The sequence below is a fragment of the Phyllobates terribilis genome, unplaced genomic scaffold (genome assembly GCF_046119375.1).
Source record: "Phyllobates terribilis strain yellow unplaced genomic scaffold, ASM4611937v1 Scaffold_5__5_contigs__length_657084704, whole genome shotgun sequence".
NCBI lineage: Eukaryota > Metazoa > Chordata > Amphibia > Anura > Dendrobatidae > Phyllobates > Phyllobates terribilis.
The window spans coordinates 178584658-178595706 of record NW_027362765.1 but is presented as its reverse complement, the minus strand read 5'-3'; the positions used below and the strand labels follow the sequence as shown (position 1 = coordinate 178595706).

At 38.3% G+C, this 11049-nt stretch overlaps 1 protein-coding gene across 1 annotated transcript; it reads right to left on the bottom strand.

Moving 5' to 3' along the window:
• Positions 1 to 2166: 2166 nt before the first annotated feature.
• GDF5 (growth differentiation factor 5) lies at positions 2167 to 5694 on the bottom strand. The gene is made up of 2 exons (XM_073681134.1): positions 4792 to 5694; positions 2167 to 3026 (listed from the first exon to the last, which is right to left on the bottom strand). The coding sequence occupies exons 1-2, from the start codon at positions 5417 to 5419 to the stop codon at positions 2167 to 2169; spliced, it is 1488 nt and encodes a 495-aa protein (XP_073537235.1). The 5' UTR covers positions 5420 to 5694.
• Positions 5695 to 11049: the final 5355 nt, after the last annotated feature.

Below are 11049 nucleotides of genomic sequence, written 5' to 3'. Positions count from 1 at the left end.
TGTAATTCATAAACAATTCCATTTTTCAATAATATCACTCACAGTTGATGGTGGAATATTTGGGAGGTAAGAAATTTGGTGAACTGACTTGTTACAACAGTGACATCCTATTAGCGGACCACGCTGGTATCAGTGAGCTCTTTAGAACGAGCCTTTCTTTCACAAATGTTTATAAAGGCAGACGGCATGGCGAGAGACTGGATTTTATACATTTGTGGTAATGTCCAAATACTTTTGTCCATATAGTGCAGTGTTCCCCAACTCCAGTCCTCAAGAGCCACCAACAGATCTTGTTTTCAGGATTTCCTTAGTATTGTCCAAGTGATCATTCTATCACCTGGGCAATACTAAAGAATCCTGGAAGCACAATCTGTTGATGGTTCTTGGGAACTGGAGTTGGGGAAAACTGATATAGTGTATTTGGCATCCTTATGAATGTAACAACCCGTACTAAACAGTCATACTACTTATGGTGATTGGTGGATGGCAACTATAAATTGCACAATTGCTCTTTTTTCTGCATTTTCTAGTAAGCTAACATAAATGTAATGCTTACATATATGTATGGTAATAATGGGGCTTAAAACAATTACAGCACACCATACAAAAAAGCAGACCTTACATACGATGTTTATGAAACATGTAAAAATTAGAGCTATTTTGCTTACAAATATGGAAATCTGAATATAAAAAATTCTTCTGTTTGTTTGAACAGTACAGCACCAAAATTTCCATTTTGGTACTGTACTTTTTACATGCATGTGTATAATGGTGGGTAATGTATGTATGCATGTGTAATATTTATGTACTCATTTTAAATATACTTGAGTATAATGTGTGCATATTTTATTATTTGTATGTATAATGTGTGTGTGTGTGTAACTTGTACATGTGTGCTGAATATGTATATTTGTACATGTGTGTTTTTCACATATGTGTATATATAAGCAGGAGGAGAATGATGAGAGGTACAAACTTGATAGCTGCACAGGGGCCTTTTGTGTCAGTGTCTGCCACTGATTCATATGTGGTGGAAATTAAAATATTAATTATTTTTTATCAAATATCTTTTGAAAGTACTGTACTTAAATGGAATTTGTCAGTAGGATCAACCCTCCTAAGTCATCTTCATGGGCATGCAGGTCATAGGAAGTTGAATAAAATGACACCTTGATATCTGTGATCAAAAGTCTTTATTCCAGAGAAATTCATGTTTTTCTTAACATGCAAATGAGCTGTTAAGTTCTATGGGCCGGACACAGATCTCCCAGAGATTATTTTAATTTAAAGGGAATGTTACCAGTCTGAGACATGTAGATCAGGAAAGCAGACTGTCAGTCATTACATGTCTCACAGTGATATCGTCCCCTTTCAATTAAAATGAGCTATTAAAGCAAATTCTCAAGGAGGTATGTGTCCGACCCATAGATCTTAACAGCTCATTTACATATTAAAAAAAATGTGGATTTTTCTGGAATAAGAGATCACATTGCAGATATCAAGGTATCATTTTATTCAGATTCCTATGACCTACATGCCCATTTGGACAGCTTAGGAGGGTTGATTCTACTGACAGATGTACAGTACTTTAAACTTTGCATTTAGAAATGGTCTCCCATTACCATCTATCATTAGGAAATTTACAAATATTTGTTAATAATGAGTTATTTTGTAACCCATATACCCTTCTTTCTCCATAATAAGTAGCATAACAAGGTGCCATTCAACTATATTTCTACAGTTTATTTGGTTTCTTGCTATAAACATTTAAAGAAAAAAACAATTATTTCAGCAAATAGGAGAACACATTATGCTTTTATGTACATTTTTCTTACACAAATTGAACTAGAACATTGATTACACCATTATCATTGCAAGAAAGATATCAATGTCACCTCTAAATATTTCTTTATTCAGATTTGTTTTGGTCCATTTCTTATAATTGTGCACAACTAATAACAAAGATGCTTCCAGTTTTTTAGTTGTTTTTTTTTCAAAAGTTTTATCCATTTAGTATTCTTCATAATTTGGAATAATTGTTCAATATGTCATATGGATTTTGTACAGTGGTAATTTTTTTCAAAGTGCGTCATATTCCTCCACCGCAGTTCTATGTTCCTCTCATTTATGGTGGCCATGTAGTTGCATTTGTTGTAATACATTTTGCTACCTGCAACCACAAGACTCAACAACCATGTCCTCATACTGCTTGTACACCACGTTGTTTGCAGAGTCTATGTATAGTATGCTGATTGGACTCAGCCTTGTTGGAACACAACATGTAGGCGGTGTGGTTTCAGGATCCATTGAGTTCATCAAAGTTTGGATTACTGCATGATTTGTAGGTTCTAAGTGGGATCTCAAAGGAAATTCACAAAGACCTTCACAATGATATGCTTCATACTCCAAAGGTGCAATAATCCAATCGTCCCATCCCATGTCCTTGAAGTTCACATGAAGGGGCTTTTTGCTACATCTGGCTTTTGAATTCTTATTTGGTCTTTTTCTCGCAGGAAATGGAGCCCTCCTCTTCCTCCGTTGGTTGAATAAATACTCATACACAGTTTTATCATCTTGGCCAGACCTGGCTTTAATTTCATTGAAAAACAAATCTCTCTTCTTTGTTCTACCAAAGACAAGAAAAATAGCTTTCTCATTAGTCTGACGACTAGTTCTGTTGAACCCCACAGTTTTTAAATCAACAGGTTTCCCCTTGTCCAATACTTCTAGCTCAAAACACAATTGAGCAGAGTTCTTAAAGTTTTTGAAAAGTTTCCAGATATCAAAAACTTCCCACTTTGGTGTGTCGCTATTGCTAAGAGCACGAGAATCCAGGAGAGTAGCCTGCTTCTTATTTGCCGGACAAATATATAATTTTATCTGTGAAAATTTTCCAGACAAGTGAAATTTCGAATCTAATGATCTTTTTCTTAAAATTCGAAGTTCTGCACCCAGCAAACCATCTTTTTCCAGAGCAGTGATGTCGAATACATATTTTTGTCTTCTGGTCACCGTCATACGTTCATCTTAAAAATAAAAAATAAAAAAAAAGGGAAAGAGAAATTATTAATTTATTACTAATCTGTTAATTCAGTAGTAATACAAAAGCACTTGAGAATTCAAGAATATAATCACATCATATCATTGTAAAAAAAATTAAAATCTTGTGATGTACATTTGGGTTTTATTTGTATAAGAACCTGCTTTTACTAGCACTTTAAACACTATTAGACTAGTTCCACTCAAAGAACAAGGAGGGAACATATATCATATATACACACTACAGGTTTCGGATTTTAAATATATATTTTAGCTGTGAAATGTTTTTGTTTAGTTTTAGAATTTGTTCTTAATAGCCCTTGGAGTGCATTAGCTATTAATGGCTTCCATCTTTTACTGACCAATGACTACACTTGGTTCTGTCACATGTTTTAAAATTGCTGACTTTTGGCATTCTACCGATCTGCACTGTGATATTAAGTACAGTCATTAGTAAATGGTCCATTTGCCTTTATGGTCATAATGTGCTGTTATTGGAACATCAATTTCCTTTATACATGGGGCACAAATCTTGTGGAATCTGCTTGTTTTCACTGCTTTGATTAAGGGTTTGTATAATGGGGAAATTCACATGATTTACTGCACTGCAGGATCCAAAGTGCTGGACGCTTTATTAGCTACAGGTGTTTATAATATGCAATATACAATACTTTGCGGAAAATGCCCCCATTGAGTTTTAACATGTCTTGCACGTTAGAAAAGTACCTAAAATTGATTTTAATTAAAAACACAATGGATCATATTATCCTACAGAGACTGAAGAATAAAATCTTTCATTATTAAGGACTTTTACAACTAGCTCTCGCAAAAATTATGAAATAGGGAAAAATGTGGATTCTTACTTAGCAAAACTGCTTTAGGCCATTAGAACAATGTTTTGTCTGTTTCAGAAGTTATTTTCTTTCCTATAATTCTTTAGAGGGGCAGACAATTTGTTTATTTTCACTGGGAAGTAGAGAGGGTTTCTGTCAAGCTATGCAATCACACACAGTTCCTGTGCAGAATAACGCTGCAGCTTCTCGGAATATTAGAAGAAATCAACTTTTAGATGATTACACCTTGTTACAATTCTAAACGTAAAACTGCTCGATCAGCGGATGAATATTCGCATACGTGAAACAAATTGCACATATTTGTAAGAATAATACAACTCAATAGGAAACTTCCTTTAATATAATTCTTAACAAATGTGATTTTCATGAATGTTTTTAAAAAAGACATTGCTTAATTATACACCCATCTTCTCAAAAATTGAGTCTTATTATTGGATTAAAATGTACTATGGCGTTATTGAATTAAAGTGTCTACAAATTATAAAATAAAACAATAAAAATAATTCCAAATCTCATAATAAATCCAAAACATTATATTGACAGAACAGCAAAATATCTTTCTATCTAACAGGCGCTCAGACAAGTCAGTGTCTTGTCTTTTCAATGTCTCACAACGATGATTAAATTTATTGTATTTAAAAAAAATTGATCCAAATTTAAAAAATGCATATTTTAATATATCTATACTCAAATTCTTCCTGTTGACACCTACGTTGGGTCCCTATTAAAATTTTGCCTAGAAGATAAGTTTTTAAAAAATATATTAGGGAAAAACAGGTGTCATGCAGAATTCAGTGTTGGAGAAGAGCTTGGTACAGGCTGTTACCAATTTATTCATTTTTATACTTGCTACTAGTAATATCATCAAAAAATCTATTCAGAACTGGCATATTCTTACCTTGACCTTTGTCTATAAAACTGGTGATAGTGTTGGCTAACCCTGCTTCAAGTTTCAGGCTCCCATTCATGCCTTTTCTTTCAGTATCAGAAAGAGTTCTATATAGTGAAAGCATGTACTCATGGGGAGTAATGAGAGGATGCTTAAAAGTGTCCTTTTGGTCCTTCTCGGGGATGGGGTTTGAAGGCTTTTTTGGTTTGAATCCAGCAGAATCTGCATGGACATTGACAGTTTTGGTAGAGGCCTTTCCACCAAGGAGCAATGGCCTTGCATTCACAATTTTTGTTGCAGGTTGCTCATTCTCAGTATTTCCAACCTTGTTTTCTGGAGGTCTTTTAGAAACTTCCTTCTTTGGTTCATCATTTTTCCCTTGAAGAACCCTTGCTTGAACAGTGGGATTTTTAGTTCTAGCCTTTGCAAGACCAACTCCAGGACCAGCATTTCCAGCTCTAGTTGTGTTGGGCTTCAGTAGAGGGATCTTGTCTTTCCCTGAAGCTACAGGTGTCCCTACTTTAATTCCAGGGTGGTTTTGTCCCTGTTCAGAAAGGCCCAGTACCAAAGGGACTAAATCGAAATAGTCCCAAGTCAGATACCAAAGCAGTAAAGGGATAAATCTCAGTATTTTCATGTTCTGATTTTCTTTTGAACATCACAGAAGAAAAAAAAAGCAAAGGGTCCACCAAACTGGCATACGAAAACATGAAACAAATGAAACACCAGTGTTAGCAAGAACAGCTTTCTTCTTAGTTTCCTCTTTAAATCTGTTTGCTTTATGTTGTTATCCAGTCCCATAGTGGAAATTAACATGAATTCTGCTCTAGTCTTTTTTTTTTCTCCAGTGAGCAGCTGTGAAGAACTTGCTCCCGAAAGGTAAAGTTTACCTCCCGCTTTTCTGCTTCAAAACTGTCTGAATACTTGAAGGAGTCTTGTTTAAATCTGAGAGTTTTTTTTCCAAGGAGGAAGAATGGCGTAATGCTCTGCCTCTGTGTAAAACCCTTTTTTAAAGATTTGAATCCTTTCCAGTGAAAATATTTCACACACAGCGTCTTGCAGGTGCTCAGAAATCTTTTACAAACCTGAACTCAGGAATTGGAACCGGAATTCCAACCAAAACCAACTTAATTACTCTCTGATGTCATGCTGTCTAAACTAATTTAAGTGCGATATATTTCTTAAAAAAAAAAAAAAAATCTTTAACCTTTCCATTAACGTGACTCATGCTCTATGTGAAACCATTCTGTAGGACCAAAACGTCAAATTATGTCATTTAAAGAGGCAAAGGGTCTGTATTAACCTTACATGAACCTTGGGGGAATTACAATATAAATAGAAGTAATCTTTGGTCGTGTTAATTAGAACACTTCTAATACGAGAACACTTAGCAAGGACTTAGTCTCTCAGGTACACAGATAACAAGCAGTTATGTTATTAGTATTAATGACTTACATTTTTTTTATTATTTCTCAGAATATTTTGGCTCAGCTCGTACTATTAAAAAGTGAAGTGAAATGACATGCTAATGTGGTAATGCCATAGCACTTTTAAAATACTTTATAAAATGAACTATAAAATTAAGTAACGCAGCAATGAATAAATGAGAATTTAAGAGTAAAAATGTCACTGTTTCATATAAAATACACTTAGGATTTTCCAGATGTTTTCTTCCCATGATATTGAGCAGCAGTGTCCCCTGCAGCCTATTTTTAAAATAAGAACTTCACAAAAGGTGTTCCGTTCTTACTTTAAGGATTCGTTCTTACATCTGTTTTTCACTTACTTTTTGTATCTGTGGTCCTCATGGATTGAACACATACCACATCCATGGGGCTGTTCACACGTCTGTATTTTTTTGGGGACTTTGTGTCCTCAAAAAAGTCACGGGGACATATCTATTTTTGATACACCTCACCTGATCAATCTTACTGATACAAGTCTGTGAGTACATGAAAATTAAGGACAGCACAGGGATGCCATCAGTGTACAATCCATGATCAACATTGCAATGGACAGCAGGGGCTATATAATTGATTGATTGATTTTTTCATATATGAAAACCACTAATGGTAAAAACTGACACACGGACCAAACACGGATGAAAATTGGATCCAAAACACTGATGGCACTCAGACCATTTTTTTGCACACGTGACAAATCACTAACATCTGAATAAAAGTATTAGGACATACAGTAATTAGCAATGTTTCTTCTCCTTTCTGCATTAATAAATTATTTGACCTTTATCTCTATAAAGACCCTTTACACACAGTTATAATACCATCAATGCTCATTACAGCAGTTTATTTGTTATCTCACCATCTAAGATATATGAGGACCACCCAACCTCCATAGAAGGATCAGTCACATGGTTGCCAACTTCACATTTTATTTTTTCTGGACGGCTTATCACAAAATCACAGACAATATTTTTTACTGACACATTGGAACACCATAATAAATCATTATGATTATAAATGATCCATGTCTACAGCCCATAATTCTGATATGAAGACATCAGTTGCATTCATTCTGAACTGTAAAATGATGATAATTACAGTCAAAATAATCTGTATAATTTTCTTCAGCTTCAAAAAAAAACCTCATGGATGCCTTAATTTTTTAACGGATAGGGCAAAAAAGTGCCCTATTTTTTTGATTGTCCTTGAATTTCTGGACAGGTGGAAACCCTGATCAGTCAGATTGAATTTAAGTGCCCCATCCTTTTGTTCTCCCTCATGTACAACCTCCTCCAATGAAATCAGCAATGGGACTGCTTTATTTGCATGATCATTTAAAATCTGTGGTTCCAACTTTCCCTCCTGATGGAGATTGCCTTGTAAACTGGACATTCTGCAATGGTTCCACTTTCCCATATGATGATTTGAAAGTAGAAGCTTAGTGACACCTAGTGGAGAATGTCCTAAAAACAAGTAGAACTACAAACATTTAGATGTAAGCAAATCCATTTGATGCAAATCCAATTCCTGTTGAATTTTAGAAAATTTAAAGGACTTGGTGAATTCAAACAATTTTCGATTCATGTAAATTGCCAAAAAGGGCTTGTTGCTATTTTACAGAATGCAGAAGATTGTATCAGCCAGAGAATCCTGACAGGACCTCAGTAGTGTTGAGCGAGCACTAAAATGCTCGGGTGCTCGAAGCTCGGGCCGAGCTCACTGTGATACTCGGGTGCTCGACCCGAGCAACGAGCCCAATGTTAGTCTATGGGAGACCCGAACATTTTTGCGGCGGCTCCCCCGGCAGTTTGTAGAAAGCCTAAAAAGTGCCCAAAACGATAGTGACAGTGCTCAAATGACATGGGGACAGCATGGGGATCGCCCCTGGAAGCTTTTCTGACCCCCAGGTCACTGCTGTCAACAACGTGGTCAGAGGTATTAAGCCACTTTTACAGGCTCACAATAAAACGTTCAAAAACGAAAGTGAAAGTGCTTTCCTGTGAAATATGTTAACCCCTTAACGACCATGGGTCTTTCTGTTTTTGTGTTTTCCTTCTTTGCTCCCCTTCTTCCCAGAGCCAGAACTTTTTTAATTTTCGTTCAATATGGCCATGTGAGGGCTTATTTTTTGCGGGACGAGTTGTACTTTTAAACACCATCACTGGTTTTACCATATCGTGTGCTGGAAAATGGGAAAAAAATTCCAAGTGCAGTGAAACAGCAAAAAAAATGCAATTCCACAGTTGTTTTTTGGGTCCTTTTTTTACCACGTTCACAGATTGCTAAAACTGACCTGCCATCATTATTTTCCAGGTCGTTACGAGTTCATAGACACCAAACAAGTATAGGTTCTTTTTTATTTAAATGGTGAAAAAAAAATCCAAAGCTTGCTAAAAAAAAACAAAAAAATGACGCCATTTTCCGAGACCCTTAGCTTCTCCATTTTTCGGGATCTGGGGCCAGGTGAGGGCTTATTTTTTGCGTGCCGGGCAGACGTTTTTATTGATACCATTTTGGGGTAGATCCGATGTTTTGATCGCCCGTTATTGCATTTTATTGCAAAGTTGTAGCGACCAAAAAAACTTAATTCTGGCGTTTAAAATTTTTTTCTCGTTACACCGTTTACTGATTGTATTAATTCTTCTTTTATATTGATAGATTGGGCGATTCTGAACGCGGCGATACCAAATATGTGTATGTGTTTTTTTTTAATATATATATTTTATTTTGAATGGGGCGAAAGGGGGGTGACTTAAAGTTTTATATATTTTTTATTTTTTTGAAAACTTTTTTTTTACACTTTCTGCTTGCTTCTATAGTCTCCAGAGGAGACTAGAAGCAGCAGTTGTCTGATTGCTTCTACTGCATACAAGCGATGAGCAGATCGCTTGTATGCAGGAGAAATGCTCACTTGCTATGAGCGCTGACCACTAGGTGGCGCGCATAGCAATTGAGACATGACAACCACAGGCGTCTGCTGCAGACCCTGAGTTGTCATGCCCACCCATTGGTGACCCGCGATCACGTGACGGGGTCACTGATGGGCGGGGCTTAGCACTCCCGGAAGTGCGAGTTAAATGCCACTGTCAGAGATTTAACAGGTTAACAGCAGCGGGTGGATTGCGATTCCAATAATCAGCTGACATGTGCTCGCTTCAGTGCGGGCTCACCGCTGGAGCCCCCGCTGAACCGGCCTTCCCGACCTGGTGCGTACTATTACTGACCAGGTCGGAAAGGGGTTAAGGAACATCCTTTCCAGGGTAAAGACTTGTGTATAAGGTAAAATAAATAACCAAAAACAAAAATACTCCTCCACACCTTGGGCTATGTTCACAAGTAGCATTTTTTATGCGTTTTTGCACGTTTGTATTGCTTTCAACCGTGACAAATGCATTCACCGGGAAATGTCATTTTAACATTTTACAACCTTATCTGGCCATGTGCTGTGTGACACATGCATACAGTGCTAAAAAGACATGGGAACAGCATGGGGAAGACCCCTGGAAGCATCTCTGACACCCAGGTCACTGCCTAAAAGTGTGCCCATCAGAAGTGATCCTTGCCGCATCAGAAGATGCAGACTTGCAACTATCCCCGTGCAAGTCCTTGTCCCAGGGCAGTGTTCAATTGTACCTCCCCCATAACTTGCAATACAAGCGCAAGTATGCAGCCTGCCACCCACCCACCCCCAGGCTGCAATACCATACTGCTAGCTTGCTTGCACTTGAAATTGGGCCTTTTAGGCATGTGGAGGTGGAATCTGGCCACCACGTCATGGCTGCATCGGTAGCCTGGTATTCATACTCAATCCCCAGCCGCCCGGCGGCCGGGTGTCCACGCTTGGTCCCCAGCCGCCAGGGGGCGGCCGGGTGTCCATACTCAGTCCCCAGCCGCCCCGCGGCCGGGTGCCCACATACAGTCCCCAGCCGCGTGGGGGTGGCCGGGTGTCCATAAACGGTCCCCAGCCGCCCCTATTTGTCCCGGTGCGCCTTATACACAAGCGCGCATACCAAAACATTACCTGTGCCCTCCCCAGTGCATTTAGTGGGAAGGACAGCCTAACCACAAACACGTGGACAAGTGAATGTGGCCAGGAATGGTCCATCTCACTGACGCCTTCACACTGGGTTAATATTGTGGAAGCCGAGACACAGTTGGACACTGGGATGCAACACGTCCTCCAGACATAGAGGATTGCGGGTCCTGGGTTAATCAGGCTTCAACACAAAGTTCAGAAGGTAGACAGCAGCAGTGGTCGGCCTCCTACACAACGAGTAAATTATTCATGATCATGAGGCCATCCACCTCCTTAGCTTTCTGTTCCTTGGAATGCAAGCGCATGTATGTAGTAGCAGCTAGGCCTGAGGTGGTCAGCGTTTTGGCGCATATTCTACCTCCTTCGAGGATTGCTGGATGTTTTCCTGCTACTATCCCAGTTCTATGACTCCCGTTAAAACAAAGCTTCAGGTGATGAATGATGGATGAGGTGGTGGCAAAGGCGAAAGAGCAGGAGGAACAGGGACCATTCACATCAATATCAGGCCAGCCAACCACACATGTCTTGTAGGATATGTTTCTGTACCAAAAGGAGCGGTTCAGCTACACAGTTATAAGGCATACAGTGAATGCAATGCCTACCAAAAATTTCGAGGCACTCCAATGCCCCTTGGAAGTGACATGGAGGTCAGAGGGCCTTAACTAAACCGTTTTTTCCATTTATAGCAACTGGGTCTCCTGTACACTGTTGGCCTAAGCAGGGAATGGAAGGCTTTCCAAAAATTATTAGGCACTGCAATGCCCCTTG